Below are 17068 nucleotides of genomic sequence, written 5' to 3' on the forward strand. Positions count from 1 at the left end.
AGAGTTCAGAAAGAATACTGTGGTATGATAAAGCATCAGGATTTAGGGAAGCATAGGGAATACCTCTGTGCTTGTACGGGTACAACAGGTGTCGTGGTCAGTATGTGCTCTTATCATCTGCTTGTGGAATAGGGTCTAACCCACCTGTGTTGCCATGTAAAGGGACAGTTCAGTACTTAGAATTTTAAAAATAGCATTTAATTCTTTGGTTTGCTCCTTACTTTCTGTGATCATAGGCAAGTGATTTTGTCTCCTTGTGCCTCAGTTTCCTCCTGTGAATAGGAGTAGCCATTGTTCACTACCTTAGAGAGGACTTTGAAATTAGGGATTGCTAGCTGCTCCTCCATTGAAAATGAAACCTCTTTAAAGCTTTGATCCTGTAGAGATTCGTATGAATTAAAGCTGTGCCCTTGACCTGACCAGGGCTGGTCAGTGAAGGACCAGTGGAAAAACATCTACTGTAAATGTTAAGCTTTGCCCCAAATGACTATAGGTGTTGTTGGGATGGGTGGCTGGGGTGTCATGCGGGAAAAATCTGAACCTTGTATGTTGTTTATTTTTTCTCTGTGATGGTAGTAGAGGTCTGACCATTGCCTTTCTAGGCAGCTGTGTGAACCCAAGAGGTTGGTAGTGCTCATGGTAGCTTTTGCTCACGCTTCAAGCTGGCGTTGCCTGTGAGTAGTGATGCTGTGGCCAGTCTGTATCTGTCGCGCTGCATCGTGTGCCGGTTTTGTGTCACTTGTGTGATGGCTTTTGCAAGTACTCAAGCAGAACTGGAGCGAGCAGACGTTGACTGTCCAGTGACAAACAAAAAGCTCATGTTTCTTTGAGAAGGTGCTGGATGGTCCTAACCATTAAAAGAGTTTATTTTCTTACTCCAACAGATTTCCCCTCCCTTCCTTGATGTTACCAAATTTATCATCACTTTTGTCTTTCAGGTGTAACCTGTCTTTAGTGTTGCAGACACATCAGCCATGCATTAAGAACTGGGCCCTTACTTTAATTCAGTATGACTTTCTTTTTGTCCAATAATTTCACAAGCACTAATGCACACTTCAAATGCAGGAGATACTTTGATCCCCAAATTGTTCAGCACTTCATGCAGGAAAAACCATAGGCCACAGTCATGAAACTCCTAGAGGATGGCTGCTGGCTTCCTGTGGCAGAGCTGGTTGTTGTTTTCCCCCCTCCCTTCTTTGCTCTAACCATTTTGTCTGTCTAGCTTGTCTTGTATTCAGTTTTCAAAGCAATTGCCATGAAGGGCTTCCTTTTTTTAGTGCCTAAAAGGGAACAATAGATTTTTTAGAATAAGCATATATTATATTTTATATGGCCATCTGTAAACCATAGATATCATATTGATCATATCTATAATTTAATATAACATACTGAGAAGTTCAAGCTAAATAGAAACGAGTAATTTTTATTACTGTTTTTTATGAAAAGGTCTTTAAATGTATCCTTAAGTGCACATGGCATCTAAAATTATTCTAGTGCTGGATTCTTGAAAAAGTAGATGACCTTTTCTCTTGAAATTGGAGATTGTTTTCTTTCCTTAACAGTTATATTATGCACAGAGATGAGATGTTAACCAAGGTGTTAAAATGTATTGTTTCCCTTTGAAAGCTAATCCTGTTCCTCATTTTCATTAATGTTGAATCATTCATTTTTCTTTTTCTTTTTTTCCTTTCTTTTCCTTTCCTTTTCTTTTGCAACTGTTTTTGCATGAAAATGCAAAGTAGCAATAAAGATTTTTCGTAAGATTTGCTTTAAGATTCTTCTCTTTCAGATCCAGTTAAAGTTAAGTTCAGTTATTTTAAAATTCATATTCTTCAGTTCCATAAACAAAAATAATGGAGAAATATAATGAGGTGCAAAGCGATTTCCTAGCCCTCACTAATCAATAAATGCCAATAAAATGGGGATGGTGTAATGTCCATAATTTAATTGTCTGCTGTTACCAGGTCACCACGAGACAGCAGCAGAAGCGGGGAGAAGCTGGAACTGGCCATGTCCAACCTCACTGCAGATGTCCTGGAGTTACTCCTGGAGTTTGTTTATACAGGTTCTTTGATCATAGATTCAGCCAATGCAAAAACACTACTGGAAGCTGCCAGCAAGTTCCAGTTTCATACTTTCTGTAAAGTCTGCGTTTCATTTCTAGGTAAGAATCATTGCATCTAGTGAGGTTTTAAGATCTTGTGTTAAGGTTTATAAACCTGTCTTTGAACAATTCTTAAAAGATAATGAAGAAATCCCAGATGAAATAAAGCATCATTAATTTGGTTTGTGATTTAAATTTCCAATGTTGGCATGATGGCCAGTGGAAAATGGTCTAGAGGAGTGTAGCTTGTTACTTGAGTGGCAACAGCTTTCACGTCTTGTATAACCTATTTTGTTGAATCTTGTTTGACACTTGGAATGTTGATGATGTTTTGTTTCCCAGAGGATGATCTCTGCATAGATACCAGGCTGTAACACACAGGTTGCTTATAACTGTGACAGCATATTTTGGGTTCTACACCAGGCCAGCTTGGTCAAACACCAAAAGAGTTTGGAGGGGGGCTCCAATTGAGGAAGAATTCCTGCAAATATGCCAGAAAAATTAAGGACTGCATTGCGATATCTGCAATTTTCTTGCATTTGTGCGAAAGTCCAGATTCTTTATAATGTTCCACATTGAATGTTCCTGGGGTTTGCTGCTGCATACAGAGCTATGGCCTGATGTCATCACAAAGGTGGGTACAAGGGAAGGTTGCTGTGCCCACCCCTGGTACCTGGTGTGCCCTGTGTGCGCAGGGAGCATTTGTCTCAGGGAGGGCCTACAGAGCAACATCTTTGACAGTGCCTCAGTCCATCCCCTCATGGCCACGAGAAATCCATTCTTCCTTCCCGGAGCATCATGTCATCCTGCTCCTTCCATTTTCCCTCTGATTTCCTGCAGAGAGTATTTCAGAACAGTCCAAGATTTCCAGCTCAGCTAAGCTTTACTGGCCTGAACAGGAAACAGACAGACCTGGCATGGCAGAAGAGGAGACACAACTGGAGCTCAACTGAAACATGGTTCAAATTCCTGCCAGTACCAACAAGCCACTGCTTCACTGTCATAGCTGTAATATCAGTTTATAAGACAGTAATAATTTAAAAATTAACACAAATTTCTTAATACCAAAAAATTGATCTTGATGTTATATGATGTACTTCCCAGGTATAAGTACCAGATAACCTTTTTTTTGACATCTGATTTCTGCTTGGGCTTCCTCAACTCCCATCTTGGTGTGGGAGGCACATTCTCTCTGAAGCCCAAATAAATTGTAGGCTTTCCCGGGGCAGTTCTCATTTAAAATTGACATATACTGTTGCAGAACATGGAAGATAAGAGTTTAGAAAATGTTGCACTCAAAAAACAAGAACAACAAAAACGCCTCAAATGAGTCTAGTTTACTGCTGTGTTAATTTCCACTGATAAGCCAGCCTGCTGGCAAGGTGAGTGGTGTGACTGGGCTGGTACAATGCAGGCGTCAGTAAAGAATCTCTGGCATTGTATTCTCCTTTCCTACTTTTTATATGCCCCTTATTTCAAAGTCTGTTCTTGAATGGAGGGGTAGTGGTGATGTGAAGTTTATGCTTTGCAATCCCACCATGTAGACTGTGCAATTTGAATGAGACTCTGGCTCTGGCATTGCTTGCTCCCAGCTTCCCTTCACCAGCTTTTTACCATGATTAGATCTTACAGCCTTTCCAGAAATTCAGGATGTGTTTAAGGTCTGATACCAGTGAAGATTCAGCCACAAAACCAAAATACATTTATTTCACTGAATCACTGTGAGAGTTCTCTTTTCTGGTAGTTAATATTTTAATTCAGTGAACCATGTTATGGTGTGAAATAGTAGAGTTGGTTATAAGTTCAGTGATATATGGAGAGTCACTGGAACTTTGTATTCTCATTTGGAGAATTCACGGAGTGTAATTGCTTATTTTTATTTATAGCTGTGACTCGATTGCGCTACAGAGACAGCACAGCATTTGCCATCTGAAAAGTTTAGGGAAAAGCATTTTGTCTTCTCTGTGGCTGTGTTTTTATTTTTCACCTCAGCCACCTCTGCTCTATACAAAGCAAAAAATCAGGGTGTTTTTTTTCCTGCAGGGTTCCTGTAGGGTTGACCAGTATAAACAGTGAATCTTTCCCATAAGTGGCCATGTCTAAATAGGGAGAGAAGGGAAATTCAAAGAAGTAAAAGCCCCAGATTATTAAGTCTGTTCAGCATAGCACAGCACAATCTCAAAGGAATCTCATCCTTTTTCAGCCATGAAGATCCAGGAGGATCCTGGCTTGGTGATGTCCAAGCAGCTTTTGTGTCTCTATCCTGGGCTTCTCAGCAGCCTTGGGCAGAGGCACCCCAAATTATTTTGCACTTTCTGGTGAAAAGATGTGGCAAAAACATGCCAGGAAAGTAGTTTCATTTCAATGGGAGATTTCTTAACCAGCTTCCTTGGGATGATTTACAGCCATGTTCTCTCTCTTTCCCACATGCTGTCTCCTCGGCTTTTGTCTAGACCATGAGAAATGAGAACAGTTCTGTGCTGACTGATGCAGAAATGGTGACAGGTTCACGCAGGCACCGTATGATAACTGGGCAAATGTTTGCAAAATGGTCAGGATATTATAAGTGTTTCCTCCACCCATATGGCTGAAGACTTTAGCCTATTTTTTTTTTTTAATTTTTATTTGTATTTTTGTATTTGTTTTACACTATCATCACAGTCATGGCTTGAGTTGAGTTTCAGGTGATTCACAAGTGTCACAGTTTTGGTTCATGGTGCATGGACACCCATCACAGGAGGGATCACATTCTGAGCTTGTACTTCAGCCTGCTGCTGATAAAATGAAAGTATTCATCCTTAAGCCTAAAGAAGGTGGTGGAACCTGGTAGTTTCATGGATCAGAATAGGAAAGAGCTGGAGCTCTGAATTTTCTTAGTCTCCTGAGCAAAGAGCACAAAATCAATGTTTGGGAAGAGTATTAGAGGGAGCAGTGGGAAAAACTGAACGATGTACTAGTCATGAGACCTGCATTCCTCAAGCACCTGAAAAAAAGCCTTTATGGCCCTTATGAATTCAAGAGAAAGTATTATGGGAAATTTTTTTGTTCATCCAAAGTGGAGAATTTTGATCCAGCTGGAGAGCTGCACTGCTCAGCCCTGGAGAAACTGTATTATATACACTTCATATAAACTATGTATAAACTTAGACTATATCTGGAGATAGGAGAAAGGAAGACTCTCAAAGGGAAGGGAAATCTTTTGGACAATTCGTTAGACAATGAAGGTATCTAAAAGTCTTCCATCTATCTCCTATCTTCACATGTTTTTGACACTAGTAGGAATACCTGAGGAGTAAGTTTCCCATCAGAATGTACACAGGGTATCACAAGGAAGTACACATTTTGTGCTATTTTTAGTGATATCCAGATCATCATTTAGAAAGCATCTAAGTGAAAATACAGTGCTTAATGCACACAAGAGGGGGTTTACTACCACCGCTGAGCTTCCACTGTACTATTATCACAATCTCAGGAGTAATCCTTCCTGCATACCATTTGTCTCTGGTGTTATCCCAAGTCTCCCCACTCCCAGAAGTGCAGTTGGAGCAGTCTGCCTGGCTGATTGTCTCCTGATGATGCTGCACAGGATCCCGTTCCAAAGTCACATCTAATGCAGTGGAAAATACCAGCTGCTGATCTACATTACTATGACACATGGAGCAACAAATATGCTCTCTAGCACTCTCTCAAACCAGTGGGAACCTACTGGATTGCATCTGATATCCCCAAAGTCCATTCATGAGTCTGTTATAAACTATCCTTGAGCACTGGGAATAGTTTAGCAGTCAGCACTTGTGTTCTGAATGTACACAAGGTGAAACTTCACAAAAATGTGTTGTTACAAGCCCAGTGTCACTGTGGCAAAACAGCAATTATTGTAAACATGCCAGTGTCCAAAGGAACACAACTCAGGAGCAGACGGAGCAGAACTGGTCCTTAGCTTTGGCTTTGTCTTTGTATTTGTCATGCAAGCCTTGACAAGTACCCCTGGATTGCAGTCATTTGGGATGAGCTATATTATATAGCAGAAGTCTATGTCTAAGTAGTAATGTCTCTTTATAATCTCTTTATAGTCAGTGAACAGTAACAGGCATTGGCAAGGCAGGGTTCTGCTCATTCTGGAGCTGTCATCCAAAATATTGCCAGATTAATCCAGAATACTACCAGATTGCTACTTGTAATTGCTTGTTTATGGGTGTGCAGGGATATTAATGTGAATGCAGAGTTGCATCAGAGAACTGAAGTCGAGAGACAACCAGTCTTGTTTCCATATTTTGAGTCAGAGCTGGAAAATGGGGGAATGAGGTGGTGTCTTTATGTTCATAGGATAGAGATTTTCCATATCTCCTACAGCTATTGTCCCAAGGTCTGTCTTGCTCACCAGCAGTGAATCCCTCTAGTTCACATTCCAATCCTCATCAAAAACAGATGTTGCTGTGCCCACCTTGCTGTGGTGCTCATCACATAGAAGTGAAGTGCAGAGAAATGTGTCACCAGCCTCCGAATCCCACATCTCCCTGGGACCCCTCTCCTCAGGGCCTCAGAGTAGTTCCTGAACCAGACCAAGACATCACTGGATTCTGCCACCAAGGGGTTTCTCAGGGAGCAGGAGGGAGTAAATCTCCAAGGGCCAACGTGGACCTGCTTGGACCAGTGTACCAGGCTGCATCAGTCACCATCAGTTAGAGCTAGAGAAGCCTGTCCAGATCAGAAGAAATCAGTTGTGAGCAGTGTTTTTTCTGCCCCACACCAGAGACTCAGCTGGAAATAGTATGGGGCTCTCTCCTGATAGAGGCCCCGTCCTCCGAAGAGAAAGACTCTTGAAAGTCTTTACCATCATGTGCTGCTTAATGAGTCAAAGTTGATTATTCCCTTCATTATTAACCCTGTGAGGATAAGGTAGAACAGTGGCAGATTGGCCTTTGACTTGAGACTTTGCCAAGAAATTATAAGAATTTTGGGCTCTGTTAGATGATTACCCCAGGCCATATGTACACCATGAAACTGTGCCAGCAGACAGAAGCAAGGAACCTGGAAGAGGTTTTTGGTCTTTTGGGATTTTTTGTGGTTTGTTTTGTTTGTTTGAGGTTTTTTTTTTGTGTGTGTGTGTGTGTGTGTATTTTTCTGTTTGTTTTTTTGTTTTGGTTTTGATTTTGTAGGGGTTTTTGTGGTTTGTTTTGTGCTTTGCTTTTGTTTTTTAAGAAAAAAAGAATCAGTAGCTTTGCACTTCATAACTATCAGCTTACAACCCATCTCTGGGCAGTCTTTGAGTGACAAAATCTACTGACAGCAAACAGTGCCACTACTGCAGTCAGCTTGAGGAAAGGGATTCCTTGGAATCAGTACAATCAACTGATGCAAAATGAGATAACCTAGTTTTGAGACTGCTGTATCTGTAAAAGAAAATAAAGAGCTGGGAGGGGAAGAAAGCAAAACAAACCCACAAAACTCCTAATCTCATGTCAGGTTAAAAAAAGAGAGAAAAAGGTGGTTCATAATCCCATTTTATTAAAAAGCCGCATGTAGAGTGTGCAGGTTTTCAATCTGATGAAGGCAGAAGCTGGATGTAGAGAAGAATCCCTGAGCATTTCCAGCAGAAGCAATCTGATGAGAGTTTTGTTTGAAGAGATATGGGGCTATTGCACATTCCTGTCCAGTGCTCTGTCATAGTGCACTAGGATATGACACTGCCAAATGTGACAGACTTCTCTGACAGGAGCCTGCCACTGGTACCGATGCTTTTGTGATCTATTGCAGTCTTGCTCTTACTACTTTTTTTTCTTACTTAGTCCTATATATTAGAAGAATATATTCTTTTTATTAGTAGTAGCTTGGTTAACAAAAGCTGTGAAGAATCTGAGAATTCCTCTTATAAATGTCTAAAATTAGTGGGCTTTTCTTCAAAATAGCTGTAAAGGAAAAAAAGTACAGTCAAATGTATGGTGTAGCACACTTCTAACACAAAGCTACACACTGTGCTGCTGCTTCTGTTTGCTGGGAAGGAGATAATGCTGTCTCCTCTGTGCATGATTTTCTTTGAAACTCACTACACAACGTTTAACAGAAGGCGTTAGTATAATCTGTGTTTTGCATAAGGGATGTCATCACATTCAGCAGCAACAAAGTTCCTTTGAAAAAAAAAAGGGGGGAGGATTTTTTTTATTTTTTTATTTGAAGTAGCTTAGTAGCTGAACAGGGCAAAAATTATCATAAAGTGACTGCAGCATTCTCAGAAACGTCCTTAGTGCTGTTTGCATTTATTCTTAAGTGTCTGCACTGGCGTTTACATCTTTGCTGTTCCTTAAAGCAACATTGTAGGCGGTAGGAACAGCAGCAGTCTCTTGGCTGGGTTCCCATCCCTTGGGAGGCCCCAGATACTGTTATGTCAGTAGGTTTCCCCCGTGCTTCCTGAAGGCTTATACTAAAAGCAAACTCAGAAAGTGCATTTCTCTCCCTATTTCCAACTCACGTGTTAGGCAGACTCTGAGTTTTGTACTTTAAAGCTCAATTCCAAATTAACCCAGGCTGCTGCTTCTAGTTAACTCCCTGAAATTAATTAGGGTTGGAAGTTTGTCTATGACACTTATTTTTCTCATGATCTTTGAACAAATGTGAATCTTGCTTTTAATAATTCTCAATTGCCTTTTTTGTTCATTTTTCTTCCCCTTTTTAGAAAAACAGCTGACTGCTAGCAACTGCTTAGGAATATTAGCCATGGCTGAAGCTATGCAGTGCACTGAACTATACAACATGGCCAAAGCTTATGCCCTGCAAATTTTCCCAGAGGTGGCGAATCAAGAAGAGATCCTTAATATCTCAAAAGATGACTTCATTTCCTACATGTCCAATGACAGCCTGAACACCAAAGCAGAGGAGCTGGTGTATGAAACGGTGATAAAGTGGATTAAGAAGGATGCTGCAATCAGAGCTCAGGTAAAAATAGTCTCAGCAGCCTCACTGTGCTCCATTCCCGTGAATGACTCTTTTAGAATAGAAACCATGTCCATGCAATTTTAAGCATATGGGTGTGTGAGAGATGGGTTGGGCAGTTCAGACAGAAAAAAAAGACCAAGGGAATGCAGGCTATACACAAAATGTATGTAATTTCAAAATCTGATCCTTACATCCAATCATTTAGAATGAAAATCTCATTTGTGACACGCATGGTACAAAGATGAGGCTTCCAGTTGTTGACTGTAGGCTCAGTCAGAGATAAATTGAGAAGAATTACAGCTTTGTGAGATGCTGCTTTAAGGGGATCCATTTCAGTAACAGCGGGAAATAAAAAATCTTTCAGAAAATCTGTATTTTTTTTGATGCCACATACTGAATGAATATAACTCCAGTTCATAAAATAAAGATTCTATATCTTTATTGGCTGCTTAGATAATCCCTGGGTTTTATATATTTGTTAGAGTTAGCCTTTCCTCAACCATATGAGTTATGCTGCCTGCTCTTGTCTAAAGAAACTGAGCCTGTAATTTTGCCTGGCACTAGAAGCAGTGACTGGAGGCTGGTGATTGTCCATGGGACCAGAAGTCATCCCTGGTGATCTCTAAAAACCTTCTACTTGCCTTGACTCAGTTCTGTGGTCTGAACCCCAAACCTCTCCATTTGCAGGCCAGTTCTCTGCACAGACCCCATAAGGGGAAGATTATTTTCCCCTTCTTTGGAGGCCAGAGTTGTTCCTGTCACAGTTTTGGCTGTTTGAAGGTGGACAGTTGCTCATGGACCACACTGTATCTCAGGGAGGCACTTGGCCTTGTTGCTGATGCCATCTCACATCATGACCCTCTTGATTGAAATGTGAATTCAAGCACCTAAGCATGCAGTTGGATGTTAAATGTGTCATTGGATGTGATCCAGAGCAGCTGCACATCCACAGCTCCCCCCCTAAAGTGGGAGAAATAGAAATTCCTGCTCTTCCCAGGCTGCTGGATAAGGGCATCAAGGACAGTGGGGTACTGCATGCCAGTCCAAGCCTTGCTGACTGTGCTGTTTTACCAGCTGAGCTCCTGGTCCCTGCCAGAGCCTGCGGCCCCCCGGGCCTCCCTCCTGCCCTGTGTGCCCAGGAGCTATGGCTCAGCAGGACAGTCCTGTGCTGGGGACATGCCCCACACTCTGACCACCTCCTTCATGTGCCAGCAGTGCCATTCAGCATTGCCCAACATTATTACTGCCTAAAACATTCACACAGTATCATGGATTTACTGAAATGCACGTCTTTTTGGCTCTTGCTGGCCTTGAAAAACACACTGTTTTACTGAGTGCTTCCCTGAGTGCTTGAAGTTTGATGGCTCTGTGCCACTCTGAACTGAAGGTGACCTCAGGGACTATTCCCAGGGGCTGGAGTTCGGGAGCCCTGCAGCAGGAGCCTGTTTGCCTGGTGCCAGCAGAAGGTGTCACTCACCAGACAGTCTAGGTTATGTTCTCAAAATTGCGGTTTTAAATATTTCCTTCTGCATCCTGCTGAGGCAATGTTGGGAATTTGTTTTTTTAAGTGGTGGTTTTTCTTGCTGCCACCACCGCCACCCCCTCCTCTCTTCCTTTCGTGTTGCAGTTGAGTTGTTTTTCTGGGGTATTTCTATTCCCAAGTTTCCTTCCCCTCTGTCCTGGTTCTGCAGTGCTTTTGTATTTTATGATGGCAGTTTTATTTGCTTCTCCAAATTTCTCTGTGGTGCTTTGGTTTCATGCATTACTTTACAAGAGCTTTTAATTTTTAATTTGTGTTTATCCAGAGATAAGGGTTTTCAATAAATTACTATTAAAGATACCAAGAAGAAACTATTTTTCTGCCCAATCCTACCACTAAGCTAGTTTATTTAAATAGTAGCTCTCACTTTTCTTAGGACTCTGTGCACTCTATTATGAAGCTCTTAGTTAAATAGGTACCTATTTTTTAAAAGCAGGAGTTCACACTTACCACGAAAAGTAACATCTTTACAATAATGACTTCTACATTTTCAGAGCCTGGGAACAAATAGCTTCCATAGTGGATAGGAAGGAAGATAGACCAAAATAATCTTTTTTCTAATGAAATGATGATGAATAAAAGTCTGTCCATGGTGTGCAGCATGACCCACCATGCCAAGAAGTGCCCAAGCTCCTGTGAGATGCACAGGCTGCTCACAGCTTTGGAGAACTGGGCAACCGTGGCAATATTGAACACAGGATGAACCTTCCTGCAGGAGCTGTGCATGGATATTTTTATTTTATTCACAGTTTGGAGATAGATTCTTTGAGCTGCCTTTAGAGTCTTTGGGGTGGAGAACACCAGGACTGTTGGGGTGTCTTTGGGAGGGTTGATGGATGCCATGAGTTGCAGCAGTCCCAAGACATAACTCCAGCTCTACTGCACTCCTCAGGTGACCCTGTCTGGTTTTATTTCTCCCTCTCAGAAGTAGTGCTGGCAGTTAAATCCTTCAGGGCATGGATTTACAGAGCCCCTTTCTTCATAGTCTCCCCATCTCCCTTTACCTTGACAGTCCAGGCTCTATTGTCACGTTTTTATTTTCAATAGCTCCAATGGCAGGTAACTAAAATGCCTCTTTGGCAGCTTCTTGCAAGTGCTGCATTGGTGATTCTCACAAACGTGGAGGTCTGGCACAAGCAGGGAGAGGGTTGTGCTCTTCATCTCACCTGCATGTCCATCTTCCCTGGCAATCCTGGCAGGGGCTCTCTCAGCAGAGACATCCCCACAGAGGAGCTTCTCTCTGAACCAGCACCCTCTGCCCCCAGGGCAGCTGCAGCCCTCCAGAACTCCTTGTGCTGTAATGGCTTTGTGTCACTCTGCAGTGCCTGGGGACGGTAAATCTCACCACTTGTGTTCCCCCACTGCAGCCTCATGCCATGCTCTTACAACAACTTATCCATCACTGCCTCCCCTCCTGCCCGATCCCCTGCTGAAAGCCTCTGGGAAGGAGATTTTCAACGGAGCCTCCTGTTCTCCTGGAAGGATGTTGTTTGCTGTCTACCTGCTCTCCTCTGCCATTCTGAAAGCTTTTCTTCAGATGTCTGACTGTTTCTGCACTTGTTAATTCTTTCCTACCAGGCTGGAGGGCAGTGACAGGGAAGGAAGCAGGATTTTCTTGGAAGGCAAGTGGAAAAGATGCACTCTGGCTAATGTTTAATTGTGCACATAGTGCTCATATGAACAGTGCTCATAAAAGTGCTCTGTGGCATTACAAAGGACAGCACCTGAGCCCTGTTACAAAGAGAGAACAGCAGTGATTTAAGGATTGCTGATCATCTGCATAAGACAAAGAGGCAGTTCAGAGAGTGACATGTTAAACCAGGATTTGGTAAATAACTGTATTCCCCTAGTGTGTTGGAACAGTGCCCCAGCTCATATGGTAGCATTTATAAAGCTGGTTTGGTGCTGCTGGTAGTGCAGTTTACTGGTCTGGCCAGAAAAAGCAGCCTGTGAGGTGAGGTCAGGACTAGTAGGTGATTTCCTGTGGACACAGAGCACTGGTTGCAGGAGTCCTGATTACTGTCACAGAGTGCAGAGCCTGCATCTGACTGACACATCTGGGAAAGCTGAATCTACTCCTTTTTCCTATTTATTTCTCTTCCTGACTGATGGATGAGATTGTAGGGTGTATCCTAACAGTTATCCCCTTGATAAGCTTATTACAACTCCAGCGAATTCATGCAAAAAAAAATATTGCATAATGGAGGCTTTGCTGTCTGAGACCAACATGGTCTGAGCTGCCTGGACGAGGAAAGATTTCTGCCAGGCCCCACACAGTCTTCCCCTGACCCCATCCCCCTGCTGTCTGCATGGCCTTGGACAGGTTGTTTCACCTCTTTGCCCCCATTTCTTACCCTATAAGCTGGAGGGAAGTGATGCCTCCCATGAGGGCTGTTGGGAGGATTCAGTGGATAATGAGCCACACTGTCCACAGTACTGACGACTGCCAAAGCTGCTCAGAGCTGCAGTCATGCCCAGCATCCACATGGGATGGGAAAGATGGGAAGTTGCTGGATGTGTAGCAATTTGCTGCCTGTCCAAACCAGACATACCAAAGCTCACTGGAAACATTCCCACTTTCTCTTCCAAGTCCAAGTATTTCTCTGAAATAAAAAACATACTACCATGTTTATTAATGACAGAAAGCCTGGGAAAACAAGAAGCTTCTCTCTCACCCTGAAGAGGGACAAGACATGAGGAGAGGGCAAACATTTCAACAAGTTGCCCACCAAAGTGCTAGAAGAGAGGCAGATACTGCAGTGATGGATGAAGAACAAGAGGCTCAGCTGAATGACAGTCACCTTTTGTTGCACTCTGCTAGGATATAATCATGTGCCCTTTTTCCCAACCTTTAAAATCATGGTTGTCCAGCAGCAATACAAAATGTCTCCACCATAAAGACATTAACAAGCTTTTTATGAACTTGAGTCCTCAGAGGCAGATTTATCTAAACAGCATCTTCATGGTGTCTGAGAACCAGAGATGCGTAGACAAATTTGAGGTAATTTAGAGAAGAGCAACACAAATGATTAAAAGACTGAAAGAACTGATGTGAGAAAAAAAAAGATTAAAAGATGTGAATATGCATGACTTGGCCTAATGACAGCTAAAGAGGGATAAATGTCTACAAGTGTTTGAAGCTCCAAGGAGGGGGGGTTGCCTGGAAGGATTCATGGGAATAACAAGAGTAAGGACCACTGGGATGAATTTGAGACTTGGCAAATTAGTCTAACACAAAGCAAATTAGTCTAACACTAAGCAAACACAAAGCTCACCTGTAAGCCCTGTATCTGTCAGTGAGGGTGAGGAAAAGTGATGGAGAGAAGGAGAAGAGGATTTATGTCAAAAAAGCTACAAATGCCCATGAGCTATATTTTGGCAGTGACAGAGAGTGGCAGTTTGAAGGCAAGACTCTACAGAGGAGAAAAGGTTGGTGACTGTGAGAGAGCACATGGAAGATCCCTTATTTCTCAGGCACATTTTAAAGAGCTTCCATGCAGAAGAGCAGTTTGCTTCAGGAAAATGGAGAATCTGACAGGTAACTATGACAATTCCAACTCTGCTCTGCAATGACAAGGAGGTAATGATAGAAGCTGGTACCCAATACCAGCATGTACAAATTACTTAGTTCATCATAATAAGCAATTAATTGATCAATCAATGTACTCAAGGGCATAAAGTTTCAGGAAAAAGTGTTAGAATAAATGTGAAAAAGGATGCTTCCAAGGGAGCCTAAGTGAATTAGGCACTAACACTCTGTAACAGTTCAATTAGGCTTCTTTGAAAAGCCCACACTACCCTGGTGCTTTGAAATCCATTTGTGGGAAGAGCAGACAAATGCAGAAAGATGCCATAATGAAAGTACAAGAAGCTTCAATTTCTCTGAAAGTGAAAAACGCAAGGGATGAGCAGTAACCCCTGTGATTTCCCAAGGATGGGCTGCTCAAAGAGCTCCAATTTGAATGAAGCTTTTGCAGACACTCAGCTCCCATACGAGCTTACAGAGGGAGAAGAAAAGGCAGCAGCACGAATGGAATCAGTGCAGGAACGTGCCCTTAGCTATATATTGGAGGAAGAAACTGCATTAAATAAAAAAGAAGATGCAGGTGACATAAGCAGTTACTAAAATCCCCTCTCTATTAAACTTTTAAGTTTTTTTAAGGGGATACCCTTGACAGAAAATCTATAGAATTATTTGTCTGAAGTTTTAATTGCTTCAAGGAGATCCCTTGTCTCTCAGTCTGATCAGTCTCTTCATCTGTGGCTTTTCCTACACATTTTCCTGTTTTTTACAAAATCTTTCTTTGCTGTTGCTGAAGAAACGGCCTTATAAAGACCCACAAGCAGCTCGTCACAAGTGCTCCCTTGCCTTGGGCTGCATGTGGCCCCAGCATTCAGGACCAACCTCCAGAAACAAAATCATTTTACATTATAGTCAAGAAGCATTTTAGAGAGTTATGGCACATGGATTCACGTGCCAGTGTGTTGTAGGGATGGAGGCATCAGGAGTTTACTTGGTTCTATGAAGCGCCTGAGAAGCTGCAGCTGTTTTGTTGTTGGCAGTGTGCTTTTGAGGTGCATTGTTTGCTGTGTTTGAATAGGTGCTTGCCCATAAGCAAAAGAAACACCACTTACCCCTGGTACCCTTTGGGGGAACTTTGAGGGGTTATTTCATAGAGTTTAGTCAGCAAGCTAGAGAATGCATGGTAAGAGTGAGGCTTTTTTTAATCCGTAGTATCAGGCAGATTCCAAGTATGATGGATCAATGATTTATCTTCCTATGCATTTAAAAGCCTCTCATCATATTACTGCTGGAAATACCGAGTCGAGAGCTGCTTTGCAAACAGCTCGGAGAACAGGACAGCCGCTCGCTGGTGACATTACAGTGTTTAGTCAGCTGTGCTGCCATAAAGATGTCACGTTGAAACCTGATTGCAGGAAGACAGAGGGGCTGCTCTTTCCTTCTTGCTGGGCATGAGATTTATGCACATGGCATCCTGCCACTGAGCCACCAGCTGAACCCAGTGCCTGCAAACCAGATTTTCTGCCGCATGTTTATCTCATGATATTAGGAGGCTGTTGGCTGACATGTTACCAAGCCTTTGGGTTTAATCTGAAGGCAGCATTGCAATTCCAAGAAGTCAATGTGGGTGATTAGTAAGTACTCCAAGCACAGCAGAAAGCTTAGTTAGTCTTGGATATGACCTTGGGTGTGGAATGTGCAGGAGTTTACTGGAATCACAGAGTGTCTTTGTAATACCCAGGGGTTAGATATACCAAAGCAAGTCCCCTCATTACCAAGTAGCAGGGCAGCATTAGGAAAATCTAGCCAAAAAAGGCTTATTTCTGAGGATGGCAAAGCAATGCACTGATAGCTTTGGCTTCCCCAAACCAGCCAGTTCCCAGTTGGGCTTGCATCTGGAAACTCAGAGATGGCAATATTTTGACTATCAGGTGGGGTAAGCTGTGGGGTAAGCCTGGTTTGGGCTGGAGATGGGGGTAGGGAGGGACCACTCATATCACCTTTCCACCATGCCCACTTGCATGGCCACTGTGCCACATCCCCAGCCATCACCATTGGCACCAGTCACTGGGCAATTTGTTACCTGGCCACAGCCAGGTGTTTTTTAATTAGCATGCCCTGTTCTCATTTGAAGGAGTCTATTGCAGTGGGGATTTGGTTCTACTTCAGATCTGCCCCTGATTGCTTTTTCCATCCAAGGAGGTTCTTGCTCCCGCACTGGGACAGTGCATGACGTGAGACGAGTCTGAACCCAGGATTCCTGTGACACAACATAAATCTCATTAATTGTGAATGAAATATATTCCTACTTCATAATGTTTTGAAAACTATTGCAATTATGCACAAAGGGCTGAAACAGCAGTTTATTGGAGCAAAGCCATGCCGTAATGTGGGTAATCTAGATTACCTTTGTATTTGTATTTCTAGCTGAAGCCTATTTCTTTAGGCAGAAAGTACAAGGGGGCCTTTGTAGGGAGAACAGTAAACTAGAGAGACAGATGAATTATGAGGCATAAGGGAAACATTATTTTGACCTCTTTGGGCATTACTTCAAAAATGTTAAAAATCTTGAGAGCTTTCCAGTGGAGCATTTAAGGAGCAGGAACTATGACTCTTGTTGCAGTAGACATACTTCCTTTAAAAGCTAACTGTATACTGTTGTGGCCCAAGTCTGTGCAGGAGTACAATGAGAGTCCTTTTGGAAAATACTTGTGAGGATTTTACTGGATTGGAGATTTGAGAATAAAGATTATTTTTAATGTGAGAGTGAAGTGGGTTTTGTAACTGAGACTGTGAAGATGCCTGAACAAAGCCCACTTGCAAGCAAGCATTCATAATACTGATCTAATCAGTAGGAGAAGAAATGTCATAAAAAGTTTAGCAAAGTAAATGTTCTCACTCAAACTAACAGTCAGGAATGAAAAAAAAAAAAGGCTTTTGTAGTCTCATTTGCTAAAGCACTGGCCTG

General features: G+C 42.4%; 1 protein-coding gene across 3 annotated transcripts in view; it reads left to right on the forward strand.

The window, feature by feature from the left end:
- The window catches only part of KLHL29 (kelch like family member 29), a 391153-nt gene that overhangs the window by 332822 nt on the left and 41263 nt on the right, over nucleotides 1-17068 (forward strand). For all 3 annotated transcript variants that reach the window (XM_088052485.1, XM_088052486.1, XM_005521832.3), the window contains 2 exons: nucleotides 1965-2164; nucleotides 8778-9037. In XM_088052485.1, coding sequence (XP_087908611.1) covers nucleotides 1965-2164; nucleotides 8778-9037 — 460 coding nt within the window. The remainder of the gene's footprint in view (nucleotides 1-1964; nucleotides 2165-8777; nucleotides 9038-17068) is intronic.

This window comes from Pseudopodoces humilis, chromosome 3 (assembly GCF_049639895.1).
Source record: "Pseudopodoces humilis isolate 2021_Gansu_Grassland_sample_001 chromosome 3, ASM4963989v1, whole genome shotgun sequence".
NCBI lineage: Eukaryota > Metazoa > Chordata > Aves > Passeriformes > Paridae > Pseudopodoces > Pseudopodoces humilis.